This window comes from Ambystoma mexicanum, chromosome 2p (assembly GCF_040938575.1).
Source record: "Ambystoma mexicanum isolate Mex_15411 chromosome 2p, UKY_AmexF1_1, whole genome shotgun sequence".
NCBI lineage: Eukaryota > Metazoa > Chordata > Amphibia > Caudata > Ambystomatidae > Ambystoma > Ambystoma mexicanum.
In genome coordinates this window covers 239581613-239609446 of record NC_090923.1, presented here as the reverse complement: position 1 = coordinate 239609446, position 27834 = coordinate 239581613, and the positions used below count along the sequence as shown (strand labels likewise).

At 45.7% G+C, this 27834-nt stretch overlaps 1 protein-coding gene across 3 annotated transcripts in view; it reads left to right on the top strand.

The window, feature by feature from the left end:
• Positions 1–27834, top strand: part of LOC138566364 (contactin-4-like) — a 1270454-nt gene that overhangs the window by 679784 nt on the left and 562836 nt on the right. For all 3 annotated transcript variants that reach the window (XM_069643524.1, XM_069643525.1, XM_069643523.1), the window contains exon 5: positions 12163–12258. In XM_069643524.1, coding sequence (XP_069499625.1) covers positions 12163–12258 — 96 coding nt within the window. The remainder of the gene's footprint in view (positions 1–12162; positions 12259–27834) is intronic.

Here is a 27834-nt window from a genome sequence, read left to right as displayed (position 1 = left end):
ATCTCAAGTGGTGCTTCATTGTGTGTGCAGCGTGCGAGCACTATCACACAGCTATCACACAGTTATCCAGTACATTCATTACCGAAAACATTGAGTACTATGAAGCTGGAAATCAGAGGCAGTGGTGTCTACAGAATAGGGCTGCATTTGCTCTCAAGTAAACCAGAGGAGTGAGTATTAAATAGCTTTGAGCCTGTGGTACGACTTTCTGTGCAAATTCTCTCTTACGTTTACACATTTCATTTTCCCCTTCTGTCCTTATTCTAAATATTCCATCCCTTAGACCTCCCTTCCTGGTACTGTATTTTGCAAAATACCCTTAAGAATATGTGCCACACCCCGCGCCCCCCTCTATTATACTCCTAGTATCACCTACCTGTACTCGCTTTCTTAACCAAAGCATGTCAGCAGTTTGACCTTATAGTAGATACTATAAGCTGCGCCAATATACTCTCAATTGTCACGCTAAAAAAGTCATCACCTGACTCCTCCTAATCATCATACTCACCAGACTTTAACGAGAGTCAAAATTATATGTAGCGCTTCATGCCAGATGTGCCCTACTTCTAAACGCTGTAATGACAGGTGTTATTTACCAGTAGTCAATGTGTCCACCTAGAAAAGGAGAAGGGCTGCCGGAGCACTGCCAGGTTTCAAAGGTTAACACTACTCCAACCGTTAGATTCCTGCACCGGCTCCTTGCAGCTCAAGGCATCCAATCAAAGGGCTGAGAAACCTTCCTCTTCGTGGCACCGCCCCACAAATGCCTCCCTGTTGTTGTTAGATGATGTGGCAGGCTGCCATCTAAGCTCTGTGCTCTGTCAGATATGCTTAGTTGCAATGGTAGTGCAGTAGGCTGTAGGCATCGGTTGGAGTGTGTGAATGCCCACACGCCCATAACTCTGGGCGTGATCTTTAGAAACTCCCATTTCTCCTGCTTGTTCGTTGTCGTGTAATGGCTGCAAATGGCAGCGCTTAGAAACGGGTCTTCAAAAATGAATGCCTTGACAGACGGGTAAATTAGTGTTTTCAGCAATACTTCAGTAATAGCAAATTATTTATAACCAGAAACAATCTCCTTATTAATTGCAGCTGACTGAATCAGTGACGTACTTGTGAAAAGCAAATAACACAAAGTGACTGCAGCATATCCATGCCTGCTGCAGGTGCCTACTGTCTGGACAGCTGGAGGTCCGGATTGCGGGAAATGCTGACGAATGTGGAACAATCACGCATGCTTTACGCCGGCAGATCTCTCACTCTGCACCCAATGCTACAGAGTTGTACACAAACAATCTTAAAATTAGATATTAAGCCATATTCGAGAACAAGGTTCTCATTGTAAGAGAGCTATACAATTCCATCAGAAATCATTGAATATTTAAGAAAATAACCTTAGAGCCCAGAGCTACATCCGGTGGGTTGTTGCATGGGGACCACCAGGCCTGGTCACTGATCTTTTCCTTTAACCTATGGGGCATTGTTAACCCCATGCCAGTGGGACACTTTCAGTAGTTGCACCATCTCACTGATGCCCCAGGTATCTGCTGCAAATGCATGAGCTGGGCATACAAATGTTTGCTCTTCTGGCCAAAAGAGCCGGTAGGGGCCACAATCATGCAAGCGCTGGCCGAAAAGCTTCCGCAGCGCCAGCTTTGGGCTCCCAAGATGGTTACAATTTAACTTAACCTTCTGCCAATTGGTTCGAACTTGCCAAGTGGTTCTTGGTCGACAATACTATTTGTTGGTGTCTATTTTGCCAATTATAGGAGGAAGCTGTGATATATTTATTTTCCTTTCTGGCCAAAGTTCCAATCAGACCGTCACTGCATAGGCAATGTGGATCAGCCTTTATTTATTTTGCAAACAATACTCAATGTGCTTACTGCGTGGACTTTACAAATACATCCAAGTCCTGCCCTTAAAATTGAAGGAAAGCACAGGGTCATCATTTACGGGTTGCCAGGAGTCTCGTATCCCTCGCTACCCCTGTGGTCGCCCTTGCTACCCCTAAAAAAACAAAATGTTTAGTCAAAAAAGGATGGGTTATTTGTTAAATCGAGGCTCCTGGGCTGCGGCCAGCAGCATGTGGCTGTTTGTTTCTGGAGTAGGTGATTTTATGATAGCTATAGCTGGTAAGATAGCTCAGTGGATTGAGCGCTCGCTGCTGCAATGTGTGTGTGATTTGCAGGTTGCAGGTTTGACTCCCGGCAAGTTCAACTAAGCCTTTCATCCTGCTGAGTTTAATAAATGAGTTCCAACACAGGTTGTGTGATATTGTATGTATATTTGCTCTATACTAAGTGCTTAAGTGCAAGTGCTACATAATAACACATTATTATTGTTTGGTCATGGACGTCTGCTTGCATTGCCAGTAGTTTGTTAATATGGGCCTACAATCACTGATATTAACGATACATATGGTGATCCGTTCTTGTATGAAATGTATATCCCTTTACAGTGTTATTGTAACCATATAGAAGCAATGTTATGTGATGGCGCTTCCTATTTTGTCAAAGGGTGAAAGGTTGTGTTCCAGCTTTCTGTGATGTAACTTCGGGGTGGGGTCAAATGACATCACTGCTTGTGATGTCATCAGAGGTCAAGGGTTGTGTGATGCCACCTCTGCTACCCCTGGCATTTTGGTGAAATGACGTCCCTGGGAAAGCGTATCACTCGTATAAGACTCAGATCTTATGCTTGTTGCACTTCACGATAACTGAGCTATTTCCCTTGTGGAACACTGTAACTGTGTTTGTGTGATGTTTTAGGTCTTTTTAACATATCAACTTAGTTATTAAATGTGTTTATTTTACGTGATAATTTGATTGTTAATTTCACCCAAATAAAACCCTCAAGCCTTGACTTCCTTTATCGTTTCTTCACACCTCTACCCTTTACACCTTTTATCTGTTCTTCAATATTTCTTATACCTAAGCAACACATTTATATCTGGACTGTGCTATCCTTTGCATCACACCTCTCTAGAGCTGTAAAAGGCAGGGTCAATCCCGGAGGTGACACGGTCGCTCATGCCTTCACTCTTCCTAGGACAGCCCGAACATGTGCAGCGTCATTATTGTCATCCCCTCACTCGCTCTTTCCATCTGTTAATCTCCCTTGCATTCTCCATGCCCTCCGTTCTGTAGCTCGTCCATCTTTAATACCCTATGTTCACTTTCCTCCAGCAGGCAAAGGTCTGGCGCTCCCCGCAGCGGGGGCTCGTCACACCCTAAATCCTGCAACAAAGATAGGAGCATCGAGACCACTACAGTGGTTATCAGCTGCAGTATGAAAGCTCAATAATTAATTAATTATGATGACGCTACAAATGACCCTTTGAAAATAAGTTGCCAATTGCAATATCACTGTTCCAGCTCCACTGAGTCCTACTTCCCTCCTCCCCCTAACTCTGGGTGTGCACCCAAAAACTTTCTTGATATTGCCTTCAAATAGACGCGCCTGGCATCTCCTCTTCAAGATACAAAAAAGGTAGCAGGTGCCCCTCTCTCGAAAGAAAACGCATGATAACCTGTTCAGTGGTTATTAATCACTTTGAGAGTTGGCAGCCATCTGCTTTTTGCTTAGGAGTAAGTTGAAGAGCACCAGACCTGGAACGAGTCGCTTATTGCCCCTTGCCACCTGTTTCTTTCCTGCTATGTTACACCCACCCACACACCTGAGCTTCATTTTTCAGAATTCTCAGCCTTATACTGTATCGCTCACTGAGCGGCCAGCGCTAGGCTGTGGACCCGGGTGAACTCTTCGACCGGCGCTAGGCTGTGGACCCGGGTGAACTCAGCGGCCAGCGCTAGGCTGTGGACCTGGGTGAACTCTTCGACCGGCGCTAGGCTGTGGACCCGGGTGAACTCTTCGACCAGCGCTAGGCTATGGACCCGGGTGAACTTTTCGACCAGCGCTAGGCTGTGGACTCGGGTGAACTCAGCGGCCAGCGCTAGGCTGTGGACCCGGGTGAACTCTTCGACCAGTGCTAGGCTGTGGACCCGGGTGAACTCTTCGGCCAGCGCTAGGCTGCGGACCCAGGTGAACTCTTCGGCCAGCGCTAGGCTGTGGACCCGGGTGAACTCTTCGACCAGTGCTAGGCTGTGGACCCGGGTGAACTCTTCGACCAGCGCTAGGCTGTGGACCCGGGTGAACTCTTCGACCGGCGCTAGGCTGTGGACCCGGGTGAACTCAGCAGCCAGCGCTAGGCTGTGGACCCGGGTGAACTCTTTGACCGGCGCTAGGCTGTGGACCCGGGTGAACTCTTCGACCAGCGCTAGGCTGTGGACCCGGGTGAACTCTTCGACCAGCGCTAGGCTGTGGACTCGGGTGAACTCAGCGGCCAGCGCTAGGCTGTGGACCCGGGTGAACTCTTCGACCAGCTCTAGGCTGTGGACCCGGTTAAACTCTTCGACCAGTGCTAGGCTGTGGACCCGGGTGAACTCTTCGACCAGCGCTAGGCTGTGGACCCGGGTGAACTCTTCGACCAGCGCTAGGCTGTGGACCCGGGTAAACTCTTTGACCAGCGCTAGGCTGTGGACCCGGGTGAACTCTTCGACCAGCGCTAGGCTGTGGACCCGGGTGAACTCTTCGCGCGTCACCAGGGACAGAGGAGGGGATTCGTGAAACAGGGAGTAGCACTGGCTCGGAACGCGCCTGTCTTCTTGATGTGCTGTCATGCAATGAGATCGATGCGTTTAAATGTGATTGACGGATTCAAATAGCTGCACATCGATTGAGTGCAAATCGTCGAGTTCGCTTCTAAAGTTAATCAATCATTTTCGAAAATGAAAGCGATTAAGAGCTGTGTCTCCAGCCAGTGTGGACATAATCAATCAGGCACAGAGAAAACCGCGCATTATTTAGCATATCGGAGCAGGTGTTTCACATGATGTTCGTTGGGTGCAATGCATCTCTTGGGGTGTTAATGTCATTGCCAGTGTCCCTCGGGTTCAAAGGGGGCTATAAGAAGTCCAGTAGGAGGGCAACCTTCCCTCATACACAGAGCATGTTCAGAAGAGAACTATAACAACACTAATACTGTCACTTTCTTATGTAGAGTAGCATGCCAGAATCCTCCCCCTTACAAGCATTGTAGTAGTAGGTATTGTTATTACCCATTCCACTGGTACTCCACATTATTGCCTGGCGTGGACTGCCAAAGTTCCAGCTGAACCCCATTACTGGTGAGCTATCCACCCAGACTATGGGTAGTGCACACGGAAGCTTCCATGCATTTTTATTTTTAAAATTGTTTTTATAGTGTCATCGTTAACACACACACACAGCTTTTAAGAATGTACAAATGCACGGCACAGGTAGAACAGAAATGCAAATTAGAACAAGTGAAAAATATGGGCGGTAATGGATATGCACATTACAAAAAAATAGTAACTTGTGTGATAGGAAAACATTTGTGTCTTGGGAGGGACCTGGATGGTGGCAGGTGACCTTTCCACAGGTTCAGACACCCGCGAGAACTGCAGATCGTCCAAAGTGAGATCTAAAATGTTTGGAAAATATAGGTTTGCAGAGTAAAGCATTCAGGCAGCGCCTTTATCTCATAACTATACATTCTGTATCTTCCATAGAATTGCTGTGTTGTGATTTCCTGAGACATTCCCATTTTCTTTTTCGTTTTCTGTTTCCCCAATTCCCCAGCCTAGATTATGTAATTACCGAGTCCCATTGTTTCTGTGTAAAGCAACCAGCACTGGTCTTGCGCCATCTATTACAGAGACCTGCAATCTTTGTCTCTCCAGCTGATTGGACTAAACTCCTACCAGCTCTACCCAGCATACTCAACTATGAGGAATCATGGGAGTCGTAGTCCAAAACATCTAGTGAGACAAATGTGGCTGACCCCTGATCTATTATGCACATTATACACAATATGTTTTGGGGTGACCTTGCGGCTTATTAAGAGGGTACCGAACAATGCTGGAAAAAATGCTGGTTGGGGTAATAATTGCTGCAATCAACAGCACTGGTGCTACTGGTGCCGGTGATTGGGGCAAACCCATTCCATGGGGTCCCATAGCAGCCAGAATGAAGATGCAGCAGCAGCGGCAGGGGTGGCGGTGGGGGCTCCGCCACCACTGAAGCCATCAGGTAAGGGGGGGGGGCTGGAAGGATCAGGAAATTAAGCCGAAGAAAGGGAAGGTGGGGGAAGATGGCGGTGTGGGTGAAGCAGCAGTCTGGTTGCTTGGAACGCAGGCTTGGATCGTGGTATTCAGCCCACAATCCAAGCAACCTGATTGGTTGCCCCCCACCCCTCTGGGTGATCATTTAGTTTACATTGCATAATCCTCTGAGACGAAGCAAGAGAGGTGGATTAGGAAGTCAGTAGGGATAGGAAGGTGACAGGGGTAGTGGTTCTCCTTGCAATGCTGGCAATGCAAGCTTCCTCCTCACACACAGAGTACAGGTAAATCACAAGAGGTAGGAGTGCAAGCTTCCCAATGCACGCTTCAGGCCCGCCAGCCGAACAGGGCCTGCACAGGAGAAAGCAGTGCACCCCGCCCCCCCCCCTTTACAGGCACTGCAGTGCTATCTTCACCCGTCCACATGCGTAGGCTCGCGGAGGACTTGATTATGAGCAAATGGAAGGGATGGGCAGAAAGTCGTCTTCTGAGCTTGGAGGAAAGTGACAGGGAACTGCGCCTGCAGCTGAAAGGTTCTGCCCCAGATCCTTCCCATGGATGATATCATCCCTCATACCGGCGGAGAGCTGTAATTCCCTTCACCGCCGTGTCATGCTCGACAGAATATTAAGTAATAAATGCAGGCGAGTAAATGAAGAGTCGATAATTGCTTGAGATTTGTCAGTGACAGGCTGCGCTGGGCCAGGTCGCCATTGCTGGAGCACCGCCGACTTATGTCTGCAACGGCGTTGGCGCCATGCATTATTCAGCCAGCCCGCCTCATGAATCCTCATCGCGGGAGCTTGATTTGCCTAATACATCATTAACCATAACCGCACTGACACCGGCTTCCAACGGGTTAACATGGTTGGAGTCATTTGGGCGAGAAAGTGAATAGTCCTCTGTCCCAGTGGTGTCAAAGTGGAACTTACATCCACCGACAATCCCACTTTACACTCCCAGGCGGCATTCAATTCAAGCATGGATAATGTTTGCCCAAAAATAACCAAAGACAATAGTGGGCCTCATTCAAAATCTGGCGGTCCGGAAATAAGGGTGCCCGTTCTAACGCATCCTTTCTGGACCACCAGACTATGAGATTGCCTGCAGGGGCCGGATCTCCCTGCAGGTCTGACCTGCCGGGAGTACCGACCCCGTCAGACATGGTTTTCACAAAAGCACTACACCATTAGTAAAGGTGCCAGTGCTTCCGTGTCCCCATTCCCGTGGAGTCCGATAGGACCCACAGGACTGGGGTCTTACAGTTTCCACCGCCTGACATCCCGTCCATCGTCACCTTAATATCGCTGTGGTGCCCAGAAATCGGGAGTCGGAAACAGTGTTAAGAGGTTGGCGGCAGCCCGCTGGCGCAGATCTCGTAATGAGGCCTGTGATTTACTCTTTCGCAAGCAAGACCACCTCCCCACCCCACCAAATCATTTAATGAGGTGAGATTTGATCAAATTATAGCCAAAACAGACACCTCTGGAGCCATTCTTCTGGTGGTGCACTTCCCAGTGCTTGTAATTCTTGTTGTAGCATCTGATTGCATGCTTTTTTCCAGTGCCTGACTACCCTCTGATTGTGACACTGATCATACTAGGGAAAGGATCTGCATTCTGTTACCGTTTAGATCAGTGGCATGCAAACATTTTCATATCAAGCACCAAGCACCAAACCCCACCCTGTGAGTACAAATATTGTGTTTCTGGGCCCCCGAGAAGCAGGTTGGCCCTATAAGGGGGCCCTAAGGATGTCTGGAGAAAGGGGGCCAGACTCTATAAAAGATAAGAAGATTTTCTACTGCTTATATTTTCTATTAAAAGCAGTCAACTGAATGCTTTTTTATATTAAAAATAGCAATCTTAATTTGCAAGAGTCTGTGGTCCCCCTGTACATTCTTCGGACCCCTCTAGAAGGGCCAGTCCCCAGTTTGAAGGTCTCTGGTCTAGATTGTTTGGAATTCTGACTCCAAAGATCCATCCGCATTATGATGAGGGATCAGAAGACTGATGGTGGGAGTATAATTCTGTCTTAAGACGAACATTCTGATGAATAAATCACCAGAACTGGGGATGCCAATAGTGTACTGAAAATTACTGCAAATTAAAACATTTTAAATGTTGAGCTCAAAATATCATGACTAAAAAAATCTTCATTTACATCCTTTAATTGGTGTAAACCTTGTGAACTTCATTACAGAGTAAAATATACCATTGCTGATGCATTTCGAGCCGAGTGGCCCATCTTCAGGGCTGTATTTATACGTAAAAAACATATAATATGAAAATGTTTAAGTCTGATACTTTCAAGTATCACAAAAGAACAGAAACTATGCAAGTTGTTCATTGGTGCATTTGAGCTATGTGTTTTATTCCTATCTGTGTCTCTAAACTTCAAACTCCAACTTCAAAAAGCCCTAATTTTACTAGAAATCGAAAATAAAGAAAGAATTGCCTGGGTTGTTTACAGTTGTATAACACACTGATTTGTGGACAAGTAATTCCACGAGTTATAGCCCCATTGATATAGAAACATCCTACCTGATTGGCTGGTGCAGGAGCCACAGGATAACGCAATCTATATGGCTTTTAACGTGGTGTGATCAGGGTCACCCTATGTCCCAAAAATGTGCAATAGAAAAGAGAATTGGTAAATTTGCTGCACTGCTTATTGGGGAAGCTTGTGAACTAAAAGCAAACATTCAGCAGAAAAATTGGAGTTCAGCCTCAAGGTGTGTAGAAAATTCTCCTACTTGCATGAAAAGATGTCAATGATCTATGGAAACACCGATGGGGACCTGGGCTGTGTCTTTGTATTCCAAAGATCTGGATCTATAATGCAAAGGTAAAGGGGAATTGTGTGGCTATGCTGCTATATTATTGTGTGGAATTTGACTATCCGCACAGTGAGTGTGTGCTCGCCTGGGTCTTTTTTAAATTTTAAATGAAATTAAATGATGGTAGATCAACCTCTTGTAAAGGTATGAGGCTGATCCACACACATTGTCCTATGCTCAATGCACGACATACACATAGACCTGTGTGCTCTGGGTGGACAGAGCCTAATGTGCCGTCCCGCCTGTCATATTTAGTTGGAATATGACAGCTAAGAGTACATCAAGGCATCTCAGAAGGGGGAAGGCAAAACCTTCCTCCTGCCATGGGCAGCCTAATTAACTAACAAAGGTTCCATGGGTCTGCCCTGTCCTTGGTTAGCTGCTGATGGCAGCTTTGCATATTAATCAGAATGAATTCAAGCAGGCCCACAGGGGGGCCTGGTTGCAGGATTTACAAAAGACAGGAAAACCCCAACAACCTTTGATATTCACTATGTCAACCTGAAGCCAGCTCCCACCTCTCAGTAGCCCAGTATCAAGGGCAGTGACCTGTCACATCGGAGTCTATGTATTTACAGTAGTCATCCACGCAGGGGGACCCCATTAAGAAGGTATGAGTATGTGGTTTGGTGGTGACCAAAAGTCTGGTCTCACTGCAGTTTCAAAGGAGACCTGCCGCTTTAATCAGGAACCACGGAGAGCTCAATTAACCAGAGAGACCCTTTGATCCACAACAGACAGGAAGATGGGTGGGATTTAGTATTATATGTTTTCACCCCTCTACTGTTTCTGTTGCAAAGCATTCTGCTTATGACCTCACACATACATGAGATTGTTAGTGGGAACCAACCCAGGATTGCTTCGTTAAGGTAGGATTAGCCTACACCAATTACTGGGGCCTATTTGGCTTCAAAAGAGGGGTTGAGTCCCTCTTTTGGGCATATCATCTAAAGAATTCACAAGGAGTAACAAGAAGAACTCATTTGGACCCCGGTTGAAGGTGCAGTCTGCCTAACATCTTCCACCAGTGACAGAAAGGCCAGGATTTCCAAAGAGGGAAGCAAGATCCCTCCCCAAAACATCTCCCAGGGAACAGATGGACATACTGAATCCATGGGACCCTCCAGCAGCTCCAGAACTGCTACCCAGTCAGCACACACTGTGCCCTACTAGGCTCTGCAGCAAGCTTCCTAGGTGGGAAGTGCCAGAGAGTCTTTGAATCAAACCTAGGACAAGGCTGTTGCCTGCAACACTCTCCTCAGCTTTGGCCCGCCCACCTTAAAGGACGACACAAACCCAGTGAAGAAGCTTGGAGGTGTGCATCAACAAACATCAACCAGCGTCTACCTTACGCCGGTCCGATAGCACAGTGAGTAGAGCTCTCACGTTGACATCTGTGCAGAGCCTCCTGATGCAGGTTCAAATCCCAGCAGAGCCAAACTCAGCCTTTTATCCTTCTGAGTTCGATAAATGAGCACCACACACCATGGGTAATAATAAGCAGCGCTCAGATACCTGAGGGTTCGAAGCCCTATATAAATGCTGAATTATTATTATTATTGTTGAGCAAGTCTAGCCCCTCGAGCTACATCCCACTGCACCACTGACTCTTGTCATGCTGCCGTCACTAACTTCATCCGAGAGGCCTCGATCAGTGCTTCAGACCCATCAACTAACACTGAGACAACGATTCCTGACCCCAGCCACCGTGTAGGCCAGCCTGCAGCTGTCCGTCCAGCCTCGCTCGCCAAATTGCCTGCTGCCTGATACCTGCAGCTGTCTCCCTTCTTAAACTCTGTTGCAGAAGCTGCAAAGCACCCTGAAACTGACTGAACACTGTTGAGCATCAAGAACGTCTACATGCACAAGATACATTGTGGTACTGTTCCCCTGTTCCTTCTCCGAAGGGCCTTAGTAATGTTTTACGACCTAATGCTCCTTTTGTGCTGAAACTAAGTATCCTTGAACTATTGCCATTAATTATTTGACAGACTAGCCTCCTGTGAGTATCCAGAGTGCCTCCCTTTTCCTTCGTTGAAACTGTCTGTCCTCTGCATTTCTTCACAGGGTGGGTTGCATTTTGTAGTATGCTAGAACTGTCTGTTGTGATAATAAATTAGATAATTGTATACAACCTTTACTGGACAGTCCCTTTTATCATTGGGTAATGTTGTATTTTTTCTGTGTTGCAACTAACCAACGATCCATGACGTTTCGGAGATAAGCCTGCCGTTCCGTCCACATTTATAATCTTCTTTTGTTTCCAATCTGTTTGGATACCTTCTGGTGTGCTAGAGGTGTGGGCCTGATTGATGATTTAGAAACCAATATTCATCCCTGGACCACTGGTTCCCCGGGATTTGAATTATCACAATTATTTCTAGGATAGACAACCCGTGTTAATAGATTCTGATTCACACAATTGAATCCCTACCGTAGATCACAGAAACCACATTCCGTGACTGGCATGGAAAAAAAAATCAATGTAATGTTGATAAAGCTACATTTAAATATAAACCGGCCCCACCACGTATTCTTACTTACATGGTGAGTTAAACCTTGTAGACTCCTAACCTAGGCCATACATGAACCAGGATTAGTTGACTACATACATATCTAGTATCGTGCCAACACATAGGTCTGTTGAAAGTGCACAACTCTGACTTACTCTGTGCTACGTTAGTGCTGGAGTCTCACGGTCTGCAGGCCTGGTGACTCTCAGTCTGAACCAACTGTATCCTCTGCCGCTCCAGCACTTAGCCCGAACTGCCCTGTGAATGCTTCTGTGTCCAGGTCTGCAAAATCCGCTGCTCTGCTAGTAAGAAGTCTTGCAGGCCTACATTTCACCTTAGGTTCCTCAGTGTGGCCTCAGGCCCCTCATGCTACTCATAGCTGTGACAATGCACCCCTATCACAGCCTGCATTACCCCATGCCTGGCCCTGATATCCTGAGGCACTATCATGGCTTGTCTTGCTCTTACCCTTGCTCTTACCCCGATTGTATCTCTGATGATTCTGGGCTTGACTTCCTCTTCAAATCCTCAATGTTCATGTGGACCTGGAAGAGCACAGGTCCTTGATCCTTGTGCTTTAAGATGGTGCATCTCCTTGTGCTGTGTTCTAGCCATTATCCGAACAAACACAATATTAATGAAACAATGTCTACCTCATTTGCAGATCTTGACAACTTTGTGACGAAGACCCGGAGCACAGTGTCGGTGCGGGAGGGGCAGGGCATGGTGCTGCTTTGTGGACCCCCACCGCATTCTGGAGGTGAGTGTCCTTCTTGCCTTAATGCAATGCTACTCTGAGCAGTGCTGCTCGTTGAGCAGAGATCCTTTCCCCAAAGTCTACTCTACACCCTGTGATTCTTGTTTTACCTAAGAAGGAGACTCCATGCCATGTACATGTATGCACAATATTGTGAAATGTGACTGTCAAAAAAAAAAGACTGTATCATGGAAAAGCATTTTAGGAGCCTTTGTAATAAGGAAAATTTGTAATTATCAAATACTACATAGATATAATAACTTGCTTCTATGTTTTGCTACTTTAATGGCCGCTATTTATTTCATTTAATAATAGTATATAAAAAATGTATAAAATATGTGATTGGAAACTTGTTTATAATCAACAATTAATATCTATGGGTGCTAATATAAAGTAAACCTTTTTTTAAATCAATATGTTTGGGGCGTGCTGCTTTAACCCTGGCGCTTATCAATAACAAATTACTGCCACTAATTATTAGTAACCCAATCTGCTGCAGTTAATTATGTAATGAGACACTAAACGCCACGTTTCTTTAAGCATAACTAGACATGAAACACATAACCACAACTGTTCTGATTGCTGATGATAATCTGTGTTATTTTAATATGATGAAAAACAGCCAACACGTGTTTCGACCATGGGTCTTCCTCTTGGCTGTTAATGATATTACTTATCCATCATTAGAGGAACAGTCAAGAATGACATATTTACATGTTTATGAAGTGCAAGCATATACATTGTAGAATTAAGAAATGAACATTCAATATATCGGCGTGCAGAGTTTAAGAGGCACAACAGGACAGGATAACCAATGAATTACACCATCCATTGAAAGGATACCCATGAATCCAATCCATTGCCATGTGAGAGAATTGAAGAAAGAACACAAAACAAAAACTATAGAAATAATACATCAATGACACTCTTCTCCAAGTCACAATAATTCTATCTGTAACCACCATATATACTAATGTTTGTATTAGTACCAATTATACAAAGCCTTGAATAACAGGTGAGCCAAGATGGTCTGAACCTCATGCAGCACCAATGTTCCAGTATCATCCCTATGTCTATAGTATGAAACAAAGTCACCATTGTTACCCATTGCTCGATTTAATGGGAGAGCCTGCTCTTGTTAGAACAACACCTGACTTGTTAATAAGAGCAAGCACTCACATTAAATACAGCTATGGGTAACATAGCTGTCTCAGGAGGATAGCTCAGCTGCAACGTGCTCGCCTTGGAAGCAAGACGACTCTAAGCAATGCAGATTCGATCCTTGGTTCCACGCTTAGAAACCTCTGGATATTAAGCGTGTTAGAAATAACCTAACGCATATTATCATATAATGGTGGCTTTGTTTCATACTATAGACATAAGGATGATATTGCCACAATGTTGCTGCATGAGGTTCAGACCATCTTGACTCACCTGTTATTCAAGGCTTTGTATAATTGGTACTAATACAAAGGTTAATATATATGGTGGTTATTGGTAGAATTATTGTGACTTGGCAATGAGTGTCATTGATGTATTTTTTATATACCTTTTGTTTTGGGTTCTTCAATTCTCTCATAGGACACTGGGTTGGATTCATGGGTATCCTTTTTTTGAATCTCCTGTGCGCTATATTGTGCAATCGGTTTAATGGATGGTATATTGAATTGGTTATCCTGTCCTGTTGCTCCTGTTAAACTCTGTACGCCTACATATTGAATGTTCATTTCTTAATTCAACAACTTATACGGTTGCACTTCATAAACATGTATATATGTCATTCTTGACTGTTTCTCTAATGATGGATATGTAATGTCATTAACAGCCTAAAGGAAGACCCATGGTAGAAACATGTGTCAGCAGTTTTTCATCATATTAAAGTAACAGTTCGAGGGGATTGGGTCCTCTGACGTATTCCATATCTATGACAGTAATCACCACAGCTGTGCTGCTTCGGAAAATTTTCGGCATCTGTGTCGATGACGTCGATGCGCCGTCCTCGAGGACCTCCTACCACGGCCGACGTCACTGGATGTTATAAGTAGGACGCACGACGCCCGTAGCCTCCATTCTGTTTTTTCCGCTAACGTGTTCGCTTCGTGAATCTCGGTATGCCTCGACTCTTTGGAGTTTCTGTTGTTCATCTCGGTTCTTCGAACCTGTTTGTGTACGATTTCTTCGTGAAGATGTCTACCTCGTCTTCCACACTGCATCCGAACTTTAAGAAGTGCGGGGACTGTGGGTCCAAGATGTCGGTCACGGACTCGCACAACGCCTGCCTCTGGTGCCTCGGAGAGGCCCATGACACAGATGACTGTGTCGACTGCCAGTCGCTCACGTCGAAAGCCTTGCGGGAGCGCAAGAAGAAGTTATCGGTAGGTAAGTGTCCAAGCCCCGGAAGTCGAGGTCTGCGGGGCTTTCGACGGACGTCTCGAGGGGCGACTGTTCACGTCGTTGTCGGAACTCCAGTGGGTCTTGGAGTCGGTCTCGCCACTCCTCTGCCTCTTCGAGACACTCCCGGAAGCGGCGTCATCAGTCGTCTTCCCCGTCCTCATCCGAGGACTCCGCCCGTCGGCGGGTTGCTTACCCCACCAAGCATGCGACACCGGAGGTATAGGCTTCCTTCGAGAAGAAAATGTTGGCGATTCTCGAATCGCAGGGCACTGGTCCGTCCGCGCCTCCGAGTGGGGTCGGTCGTGATCAGCCGAGAGACGAAGCTTGCATGCCTGTGGGCTCGGGTGGTCATCACAATTCGCGGGAAAGGTCCCGCTCGGATAAGGGGAATCATTCTCGGCATGCCCGGACCAGGTTCCGGTCCTCGACGCGCTCGATACCGCGTGAACTTGTGAAGTCTTCGGAGAAGACATCGACGCCTGTGGCCCCTGAGGTCATCGACGGATTCTCTCGAGGCTCCGCCTCCAAGGAAGTTGTTGACGCCTTCGGTACCCAGGATGTCCAGGGACACGCTCGGGGCTCCTCCCTCGAGGCCTGTGTCGATGCCGTCGATGCTGTCGGCGCCGCGTCTGTCATCGACGCCGATTCTCTCGACATTGGCGCCGATTCACTCGACGCCTTCGACGCCTTTAGGGGCTGTGTCGACAGGGGTACCCCATGGCTCGGGGAAACCACCCAGGAAGGCTCTGGCCAAGGTCAAGCATGGCTTTGGTTCCAGTTCTGTGCCTTCTTACCGCCATCTGGAATTCATTTCAGAGGTGGATGAGGGCTCTGATGATGGCATGGTGCCTGACACGATGCCTGACGAGATTCTCTCAGGCCATAGCCAGTTTGAGGACCTGACGCAGTCCCTGCATGATGCTAGTGGGCTGGACACCTCTCCGGAGGTGGAGTTTTGTAGGCCTGAGCCTGGCGCTCATGCCGATTCTTCGTACCAGCGCCTTATGTCACGAGTCACCAAGTACTTAGGATGGTCTGCTCCCCCAGGGGAGTTTGTTCAGGATGATCTTACGGATATCCTCGACATTGGTCCACCAACTGACCCGGTACTGACATTCCATATGGCTCTGCAAAGAAGGGTGGCAGCGGTTTGGACTGCTCCGGAGAGTCTCCTGGCAGTGAGCAAGTCTTTGCTGCGAAAATACCACCCAGCCAGTAGTGACCCCTGCTACTTGTCCAAGCACCCTACTCCAGAGAGTTTGGTGGTGCAGGCGGCTATGGCCCCGGCAATGCAGGCATCGTACCCAACCATCCCTCCTGATAGGGACGAAAAGCGTTTTGACGGCTGGGCGAAGAAAGTGTTTTCTGTTGGGGGGATGGCGCTTCAGGCGGCCAACTCCATTTGTGCCTTGTCTCGTTTCATGCACACTCTGCGGAACTGTGTTTCCTTGGCGGCTGAACATATTCCCGAAGGGGATAAACGGGATGGTTTCCTTGCCATGGTTCAGGATGGCAAGGATGCTATGTGTGAGGCCGTTCAGTCGGGTTTGGACATGGCAGATTGCGTCAGCTGGTCCATGACGGCGAGCACCGTGATACGCAGGTTTGCGTGGTTGCGGAAGTCGGGGTTTGCTCCTGGTGTGCAGGCCCGGCTCCTCAACATGCCCTTTGACTGGGAACATCTTTTTGGCAGCAACGCTGACGAGAGCCTTGAGAGTTTGCAGGCCTCCAAAGCTGCAGCAAAGTCGTTGGGCCCTGCAGTTTGACAACCTCTGCCTTTTCGTCCTAGGGGACAGCAATGGCGGGGAGGTTCCTTTCGTTTTTACTCATCCTTTGGTAAAGCGAGAGGAGATTCCAGTCAAAGGGGCTACCGTAGGAGTGCCAGAGGTTGAAAACAAGGTACTCGAGGTGCCAAGGCTGCTCGGGCTGTTGCCTCTTTGCCCTCAAGCAACGCCGCAGCCGCTTCAGCTAAGACATGAGGCCATGTCCCATGGTTCGCCGATTGGGGGAAGGCTGGCGCAGCATCTTGCAGAATTACTTCAGATGTGTGGGTTCTGGAGATCATAACCCACGGCTACTGTCTTCCTTTCCGGCAGAGGCCTCAAGACAATCCACCGGGGAATCTCTCTTTGAAGAGTCCGGTGCCTGTAGTGGAGAGGAACAAGGGATGGTATTCCCATTATTTTTTGATTTCCAAGAAAGACAGGGGATTGAGACCCATCATGGACTTGCGCGGTTTGAACAAACTCCTCAGGAAGGACAAGTTCAAGATGGTTACTCTCTCTCAAGTCCTCCAGGCCCTTCAACTTCAGGACTGTTTGGTGTCTCTCGACCTCAAGGACGCTTATTTTCATGTGCCGATCCATCCAAAGCACAAGAAGTACCTGAGGTTTGCGGTTGGCGACTCGTACTTTCAGTTTCGTGTCATGCCGTTCGGATTGCCCTCCGCCCCGAGGGTCTTCACCAAGCTCATGGTAGTGGTGCCAGCGCACCTCAGGAAAGGGGGGATTCACGTCTACCCTACCTGGAAGATTGGTTGATCAGGGCGCACTCTCCCGAGCAATCCTGGATCATCTGTCAGTCACCTGCCACTCCCTCCACAAGCTGGGCTTCTCCCACAACTTAAAGAAGTTCCATTTGACACCAACTCAGAGGCTCCATTACATCGGAGCAGTGCTCGACACGTCCCTGGGGCAGTGTTTTCCTCCCCAGGTGAGGGTGCATCACATTCAGCAGATGGTGCACAAGTTTCAACTTGCCCAGACTCTGCCAGCGTTCGAGTTCTTGAGACTGCGCGGCCTCATGGCATCCTGCATTCTTCTGGTGCCAGAGGCCAGGTTGCGGGTGAGATCTTTGCAATGGGCACAAGCTCCAGTAGTCTCAGTCCTCCGGCAGGATGTCGGACCCTGTTCAGGTGCCGTCTTCCGTCGCCCAGGACCTTCTGTGGTGGGCCGACGAAGGCAATCTGATGAGGGGGACTCCATTTTGGCTGCCCTGGCCGGGGGTGACGATCGTGACGGACGCATCCCTCACGGGATGGGGAGCTCATGCCAACTAGTTGACAGTCAGCGGTCGTTGGTCTCCGTCGGAGTCCAGGCTCCATATCAGTCTGTTGGAGCTGAGGGCCGTCAGGCTAGAGCTGGAGGCTTTTCTGATGACTGTGCGAGGAAAGAATGTCCTGATCCTGACAGACAACACGGTGGCCATGCACTACCTCAACAAAAAGGGGGGGCAGGGTCACTTCCTCTGTGCAGGGAGGTGATGCAGCTCTGGTTCTGGGCAATCCAGCAGGAAGTTTCGATCTCGGCAGTTCATCTGGCAGGAGACGAAAACGAGACGGCGGACGCTCTGAGCAGGCAGAGCATGATCTCTCACAAGTGGGAGTTGGCTCAGGAGATTCTCCTGGAGTTCTTCGCCCTTTGGGGGACCCCTCAAGTGGATCTCTTTGCCTCTGGTGTCAACCGGAAGTGCGAGAGGTTCTGCTCCTGGGAATTTCCTCCAAACGGAGCCTTAGGAGATCCCTTCGTGGTGGAGGGGTCATTCACACTGCTGTACGTGTTTCCTCCAGTCCCCGTCAACCCGCAAGTACTGCGGAGGTTACGGAGGTTCGGTTCCCGGATGATCCTCATTGCTCCAGCGTGGGCCCGGAGGACGTGGTACCCGGACCTTCTCGACTTGTCCATCTGCCTTCCACGTCATCTTCCCTACCGAGACAATCTGCTCTCAGGGGAGGGGAGTCAGGTACTCCATCCAGATGTCAGGTCCCTCAACCTTCACGCTTGGTTTCTGAAAGGTTGAGGTATAAGGATTGGGACCTCCCTGAAGACGTGATGGAGGTGTTGCTTTCGGCCAGAAGGCCCGCAACAAAGTCCCTGTACCGTTGCCGTTGGAGAAAGTTGTGCGACTGGTGCAGGGTTAAGAATGTGTATCCTTTTCCATGTGAAATTCCCATGGTTCTGTCTTTTTTTCTTTCTTTGGTCCACAGAGGCCTTCAAGTGGGTACCATTAAAGGTTACCTGGTGGCGCTGTCCATATTTAAGCGCTCATCTGAAGAGTGTTCCTATTTTAAAATTCCTTTAATTTCTCAGTTTCTGAAAGGGCTCACTAATGTGTTCCCTCCGTCTCCTTTCCAGGTGCCCGGTTCGGTTGGGATTTGAACCTTGTTCTCAAGTTTCTGCCTTTTGAGCCTTTGCATTCATGCCCTTTGAGACTGTTAACTCTGAAAACTGTAGTTTTTAGTTGCGGTCACTTCCGCTCGCAAAGTGAGTGAGTTACAGGCACTCTCAGTTAAGCCACCCTTCACTGTGTTTCATAAGTACAGGGCTGTCCTTAGAGTTTGTCCTTCTTTTCTTCCGAAGGTGGTGTCGGAATTTCATTTAGGCCAGAAGGTTGTTCTTCCGGCATTTTATCCTCATCCATATCCTGGTAAGGAAGAGGAGAGGTTCCATAGGCTTGATCCTAGGAGAGCGTTAAGCTTTTATATTTCACACATGTCCCGGGTCAGAGTGGATGATCAGCTCTTTATTGGTTACGCTGGAAAGCGTTCAGGACAGGCTGTGACGAAACAGACTTTGTCTCGCTGGATTATTTTGGCTATCTCTGAGTGTTACCGCTTGGCGGGTAAGGACCCACCGGTCGGCTTATGGGCCCATTCTCCCAGGGGTATGGCTGCCTCTACTGCCCTGCAGAGGGGTGTTCCTATTCACAACATCTGTGATGCAGCCACCTGGGCTTCGGTACATACTTTTGTACGTCACTATTCCCTCGATTCCATCCGGGGGCAGGATCTGGCCTTTGGCAAGGCGGTCCTTTACTCCGCAACTTGATTGGGCATGCTAAATTTCTGTTTTCTAAATTCTTTTCCCACCTCCTTGCATTGGTACTGCTTTGGGAGTCTATCATAGATATGGAATACGTCAGAGGACCCAATCCCCTCGAAGAACAAGTTACTCTCTTACCTGGTAACATTCTTTCGATGGGATGGTCTGACGACGTATTCCATATCGCTCCCTCCCTACCTTCCCCGCTACAGAATTTCATATGTGATTGCAGCTTACGTTTCTGCAAGGCTTTGTGTGTCAGACTGGCAGAAGACTGGTGCCACACGTTCTGAGGGAAAAACTACAACTGAGGCTACGGGCATCGTGTGTCCTACTTATAACATCCAGTGACGTTGGCCATCGGAAGAGGTCCTCGAGGATGGCGCATCGACGTCATCGACGCAGGAGGCAGACGCCGAAAATTTTCCGAGGCAGCACAGCTGTGGTGATTACTGTCATAGATATGCAATACGTCGTCGGACCATCCCATCGAAAGAACATTACCAGGTAAGAGAGTAACTTGTTCATTTTCATCAGCAATCAGCACAGTTGTGGTTATGTGTTTGATGTCTTATGAATCAACAATCAATATCTATGGGTGCTAATATAAAAAAGGGCAGCCCAGAGCAGGCCACCTTAAACCTGGTTTGAGCCCTTTCCTGAGAACATGACCTTATTAGATTAAAATAAATAGTGACCACTTTTTCCTATTGTATTCAGCATAAATCTATTAAATCACCTGCAAGCAATAATGGGTGTTGACAGACTACATGAGTCTGATGAGGCACATTGTACAGTTCTTCTCAATGGGCTGCGGGTCCTGTGCAGGCTCTTTTGCCCACTCTGCATCAACATTACCAGATAATGGAATTATCAATATACATAAATTAAAGAGGTACTCATGCTGGGAAGAATCATAGAGTTGAGTGCATTGTCCAAGAATTCATCAAACACATTGATTTCAATGTGTACTTGAAGCTGGCAATGCATGTAGCAGTCACATGGAATAATCATGAGAGACAATACCGGTGTGAGGCACACAGAGTACTAATGGGGATATTAAAAGCTGCAGGCCTGGTGCTGAAGTCATGAACGAGGAGTGTTTACACACTTAAATGGGTCAATATGGAGGTTATTGAGTCATATGCAGCATACATGGTAGCATCAAGTGTGTACTGGACCCTGAACTTATCTCATGCCATTCACATTCTCTGAGAAACAAGGTGCACCATTGCTTGCGACTTCTTACATGTGCACTGGCTTTTGGCTACAATCCAGACATGGAGACAGGCTCGGACTGTCCTGTAGGGCAAAAGAGCCATGGGCAAACCAAAAACCCAAAATACTGGTGTGGGGTAGTTTTGGGGGTCAAATTGGGCCACTTTTCTGGTCAACGTGGGAAAGTTTGATTTACTTCACTATGCGGCTAGTAGTTTTCACCAGTGTTGCTGGATAAATATTCTTTAAAAAGCACAATTTGCATCACATTTTATCAAATAATGCCCCCTTGTATTAATATTTTAAGTTAAATAGGCTAAGGATCTACACAGTTTTGCAGCCTCCCCCACGAACACTACAAAGGGAAAGGATTTAAGGCAAGCAGACTTCCCCATCTTTGGTTTCAAATGGCGCAATTCTACCTACATTTAAAACCTCTGTTTAAAGTTCAGGAAAGCCAGCTGCATTTCAGGACCCTCTGGGAGAAAAGGGCAGACATCTGGTCACTCTACTCTGACCCAGTCAGCTTTTAGTCCTTTCCAGCAATAGACCACTCCACCCAGATGCATTTTTCAGCAAAATCTCCTATTGGAGGTTCATTGGGACTGTCAGATGGTAAACTTCAGCAGCTCTGTCCCTCACTCATAGTGCATCCACTTTACATACAAGTCATGACACCATCAAGATTTCAATTTTGGGCAGTGCCTTGGAACAGTTCTCGCAACCAGGATTAGACAGTTACTCTTCTGTCTTCTCCCAAGTCCAGCCTCTCTCTAAGCATTGGTTTAGGAGTCTGGAGCAGACATATGACAATTACCATTTGCAATCCCCTTTTCTTTTCATGTCAACTTTTGGCAAAAATCTAGTTATATGTCAAAAACGTTATTTACTAGTACTGCAATAATATTAATATACATATATATATATATGTGTGTGTAGAAATGCTTTATACCACGGTATAAAGTTAAGCGGAGTGCACTCCAAAAAGCAGTCCAGTGAAACAGTGCCACACCAAACACAGAGTCCAGGAACAAGAGTCTCCAAGCATCCAAATATACTTTAATTAGTTGAATGCCATGGACAGGAAAAAATTAACATGAAAAACGATGCGTTTTACGGCAAATTGGCCGCTTGTTCACATTTTCGGGTGCAAACACAAAGGAAGGACATATAAACCAGCATGATCTCTATGATCCCAGTGTATAGAGCTACGTGCACTGACATTAAAACTCGTTTTACAACTTGTCTTACACAGTCAGCCATATTTGAACACATTTCAAACCTCAGTAAGTCGTATTGGTTACACTAAAATGTGTTCAAACATGCATCAAATGAACTGTCAGTTTTGTATTGTTGTATGTTTCCCAACATATAATACAACTAGCGCAAAGATTCATTTATATTCACAAATTGCGTAGTATGCAATGATGTTAACATGTGAACAATACCGTAAACAATTTATCGCATGATTCAATCTTATGTGGTTAAAGTGCATTGTGTTGTTGGCAGTGACATGTCAAGTTTTATAGAATGCAATAGTTATGCAGAATGCAGTTACCTTAAATATGCAATAACAAATCTGTTACTAATAAAGTGCAATGTGCATCAATAGCAGCAAATTTAATAGCAGCAAATTCAATTGTCCCCCTGTGGGGATACGTAAAGTGCAAGTGCCTAGATGTGCAAATATGCAATAACCCACTATGGGTAAAGTGCAAATGCAATTAAGCAGCCCATGATATACCGTCTGTGCGGGTTAGTAAGGAGCTAAGTGCATACACTGCCTGAACATTAGATGAACACAAACTCACAATGCCAAAAATATAAAAGCAATAAATTGCACAAATGGAAGATATAAAACCACCAGATTAAAACCACATAGTTGTAGAGTGGCACAATGCGCAGTTGTAGAAAAACATATACAGGAAGGGCACGTTTGATTAAAAAAATGCTGGTTGACTAGTGTTCCTAAATAACAAAAGCAAAAGCATTGCTCACCCATAAAAAAGAAGGAAGAAGATTAAAATAAGATCGCTAAAAATGGAGAGATGCTAAAATTCATTCAATTTCCTATTTGTTGATAAAATATTGAATTGATAGTTTCTCTGTCATTTAAAAGCTAAAATGAAAAACTTAACCTATGTTAGCAAAATTAAACCTCTATATATAAACAGTCCAATACATATGGGGCTACCAATAGAGTCCACTTATATTAAACCTACTAATATAGCTGATGGTTAAGTAACTAGTTGTCAAAAAATCATGCAAGAAATGGGAATAGAGATAAAGACAATAGAAATAAAATCAGTAACAGTTTCAAATCTACAGGTAAATTGCCTTCCTTGCAGATCCTAGATATAAATGCAGTCAATTAGCTCAAGTGCCCAGAAACGTGCAAAGTTCCTCATCCAGATTATGGCCCTTTGGCTTCTTTGTTTCAAAATCTAGAATGTACTTGGTCTCAGGTTGTCTGAGGAGGAGCTCCCGATTACCTCCTCTAGGCGCCTTGAGAACTGTATGTATGCCAAAGTAAGCGAAGCCTTCTAGTTTACCTCCATGTTTTTCCTGAAAATATAGAGCCATCGGGTATGTAGGATCAGTGTTCTTGATGGCTCTTATGTGCTGGAGAATCCTAAGATTCAATTTACCAATAGTACTCCCCACATACCATTTGTCACAAGGACAAGTCAATACATACACAACATACTCAGTTTCACAAGTGATACGAGATTTTATAGTCATATTTTTGTGTAGTATCGGATGGGGGTAGATTTTGGTATTCTTGGCAAATTTGTACATCTTACATTTCATGCATTTCTGAAAACCCTCTGATGTGACATTCATCCAACTCTGTCCTTCTGGAATAATCTTAGGGCTCATAAAGCTGGATGCGAGGTTATCCCGGAGTGAGGTAGAGTGTCTAAAGGTGATGTTAATATTGTTTCCCAGAATGCTTCCTAAATGTTCATCTTGTTTTAATATATGCCAATATTTGTGAATTATGTGGCGTATATTCTTGGAAGCTTTACTGTATGTCAGAATTAGTCTAGTAGCTACTATATCTGGGCTTTTCACTGTAGAGACTTTAGACATCAGCAATTTAGAGCGATCTTTCTCTCGTGCTTTGGTGTGTGCTCTCTCGAACACTCTCTTATCTGATAGCCTCTTGATAGGAACTTTACAGCCATCCTTCTGCATTCATTATCAAAGGTTTCGATTTGGGAACAATGCCATCTTATGCGGATAAATTCGACATAAGGTATGCTCCATTTGAAGGCTGTGGGGTGGTTGCTTTTTGCATGTAGGGGTATGTTGGAGCTTGTAGGTTTTCAATAGAGTTCAGTAACTAATTCACCTTGTGCCACAGTAACAAGAATATCTAAGTAAACAATAGCAATCTTGCTGTGGCACTCGGTCGGTGAATTGTAGGCCAAATTCGTTTACATTAAATGATTTAACAAATTCCAACCATTCGGTAATTGATCCATCCCAAATTACAAAGAGGTCATCTATATAGCATAACCAAAGTACAACTTTTTCAGTGTTGTGACTATTGGTAGATGTCCACACTTTGAACTTTTCCCACCAGCCCGTTGTTAGATTGGCGTATGAGGCAGCAAATGTTGTTCCCATCACTTTTCCTTGCAGCTCAGTAAAGAAATTATTGTTAAACAGAAAACTGTTATTTGTCAAACAAAGATTTATCATTTCCAGAATCATCTTCCCATGTCCTAAGAAGTTTAGTGATCTGGTTTGTAAAAAATATTCACATGATTTCAGGCCATCTTTGTGCTTGATTGATGTGTAAAGAGATACCACATCCAGTGTTGCTAATACATAAGTATCTTCACAAGGTATCCCATCAATTTTGTTTAAGAAGTCCTTGGTGTCTTGACGGTAAAGTGGTGACGAATTTAATGAATGTTTCGTCCACTAATTTCGATACATTTTCAAGGAGTGCACCACAAAGCGTGACTATTGGCCTCCCTGGTGGTCTAGTTGTGTTTTTATGTACCTTGGGAAGAAAATAAATAGTGGGTATCACTGGAAATGTGGGATGTAGGTATTTACACATATCCTCATCAAGCAGGCCTTTCTCTTTCCATTTGATTAGTACTTCAAACAGTTTATCGTTCATCTCCTCTGTGGGATCTGTAACCATCAGCTTATAATACGCGGTGTCTTTGAGTTTTCGATTAGCTTCATTGATGTAGTCTTGCCGGTTGATAATGACTATGTTGGTACCCTTGTCCGAGGGTTTGATAACGTAATCATCTAATAGACATATGTCAGACAGGGTCTTCTGCTCCCGGCGGGTGAGATTGTCTTTGGTAGGTATTTTTGTTTTTCTAAATTTCTTCAGATCACTAATTACCAGGTCTTGAAAGGCCTCAACATTTCCTCCTGGGTTGAACATGAGATTGAAACGTGACTTCAATTTGAGATTACTTTTACTCGGCCAATCAGTATGACTATCCATGAGGTCCCATTGTGGGTCACTTATGTCTTCATTGTCTATATATATATATTGTATTCCACTTCAGCTAATAATGGGGAATTTAATAAAACAGCCGAGATCGCACCATTTTGCATGGGTGTTTAGCAATTTTCTGCCATTTTTACAAAAAGCATAATCAGTAGGAAGATACAATTTACTTCCCACATTCCCAATTTTATCCTCCACCAGTACACCAACTCTCACATTCGAGCAATGTTTTCGAGCAGCAAAGAACACCTTTTAGCTGGTCATTACCATTCCCTAAGTCACAGGATGATGAATTTTATTTCAACAATCACCTGAAAATTATCTAATAATGACACAGAAATAAAGGCAGTATGACTTATGGTTGCTGAGAAAAATGCCTAAATGACAACATTTCTTTTAAATCATTACCAAATGTTCCTGTTATGCAAATGTTACAGCTCTGGTCTCCAGGCCATTTGCCACTCTGCGCCAGCCAGTGACCAGAGTTTTTTTATTAGTCTCTTTGTTATTTGAAGTGTAGCCTGCAGATCGTAAATACTTGGGATGCAATGGCCACACAGAGATCCTGCTCCCCACATTCCAGTCATGCAATGGCTAGAACATTTGGCCTGCAGAGAACTGAGCTTTCAGAGACTTACAGCCTGGGGAAAGTTTGTTTTCAACACACTTAGCTGCCACACTTTACTGCATCTCTAAACAGCTGTTGTGCAAACCAGGCTTTCAGTGAGGGAGCCCTTTTTAACATTTGCCCAACAACAAACAAAGGTTCTGCCTCTGGCCTACAGGATCTTTTCATGGAAACAAAGTGGGCTTTTCTTTTCAAATGTTTGCCAGTATTTTGCATGTGAAGCATAATATACATTTCTTTTTGTCAGCACACACCATGTATTTTTCCTGACATCTTTATGTTTGCAGAGGAACATCTTTCTGATGTCTTGCTTTAAAATGCAAACACACATACAAAGCCATTTTGGTGCCAATGTTTGAAACTACTGCTTTTCATGTGAAAAGGACATTTGAATGTCTTCTGCCACTTGTGTATTAAAGTGCTGCTTTTCCTTTTGTAATGACAGGTAGGCCTTTTTTTCACATGGTCTTGTGTTGCTTTCAGAAACCCCACAGTCTGCCTTAATAGGCCCGTTTTCAGTGTGAAGGTTTTGTTTTGAATGCTGGCAGGTCATTTGTTTACAGTGGGCCCTTCAGTTCCATTGGTATGGGTCCTTTGATTACACCCCAGACTTTAAATAATCTTCTACCCTGCCCTGTAAAATAAATCCCTTATTCCTCTCTTAATTTGCCTTGTAGCTCATTTAGCAGAAGCCACATTTTCACCAGTGTGTTTTGGAGTTCTTGCTTATGCGTGCATGTGTGGCAAGAGAAAGGGTCCTATTTGAGAGGTATGTGTGGTTGAAGTATCAGCCTGGTTGGGAAATAGCTTCAGGTGTCATGATTTAGGGGTGGTATTAACAAAGCACGATCCTAGCTGGGAAGCAAAGGAGCGCTGCAGTGCTAGAGTGTACCAAAACAAGTAGTGGAACTGTGACTCTGGTGGGGGACAGGATAGGCAGGAGGGAAGCAACGTGCAACACATTTTTCACGTGTTGCAGCCATGCTGGTTAACAGCCAATTGAGTTGAAACAGATTTCAGTTTAGCTGTAACTTCTATTGGTTGATAAAGGGGAGATGTGTGCTTTAACTTCACAAAGAAAAGTTCTGGAATAGGGGAAATGGTTGCAAAAAGTAGTGGACCTGTTAAGAGTAAAAAATAAAAATAGTGGACCTTTGCTCCTGACCGTTCTGGCTCCCTTCGACCACTGGAACGCCATACATAGGGGTACACCCATGGGGTCACAAGAAGGGCATTTCTGCATTTGGTCTGTGCATGCAAAGAGGTACAGAACATCAGCCTCCAATATGTTATATTAAAGTAACAAATCATAGACGGCAGCTGAACAAGACTCCAATCTCCTCTCGCTCTGTTCACTGAGTGCTCACCGTATGCAACATGGAAAACACGGTGTGCACAATTATCTATCACTGTGGGCCAATCAAGAAGACGTCTGTATGTTATTAAGGATAAATCAGCAGGCAGCAAGTCTCTGGAAGAAGATAGGAAATGATGGTGACCCGCTGCTATGGCAATCCAGGGACAGATCCTGCAGTCTGCCTCCTCCCTTCATTTGTTCGAGACCTAGGAATTAGCGTGGTAAATGGCTAGCACTTCTCTTGTAAAAGAAAGGAACAGAATAATAGAGACTTTTATATTTTTATTAAGACATAGGGATGCAGTGGTTAGTAAAAAGACTTTAGATCAACACTTGATGATAATAATATTCTGCATTTTACACATCTATATCAGTATGTATGGGATGTATACAATGCAAGCCTAGCTGAGCATTATGCCTCGGGGTTGCATCTGGGGGTTACAGATATGGTTCAGGGGTAGAAGAGGTTTCCGGAATGCTTAGGGGACACAGGTGAGGGGGGAGATCTAGAGGGTTGAGTGTAGCACTGGTGAGATGGGGTTTGTAGTCATTTTTGCTGGCTTCCTCCCACCACTTCTATGTGTGGTGATCATAGCTGGCATTATTACCCAATGTGATGGTGGTGCATTTTTCCACCGTGGAAGTTTGAATGGCTGAGTTGGCTCTGCTGGATTAG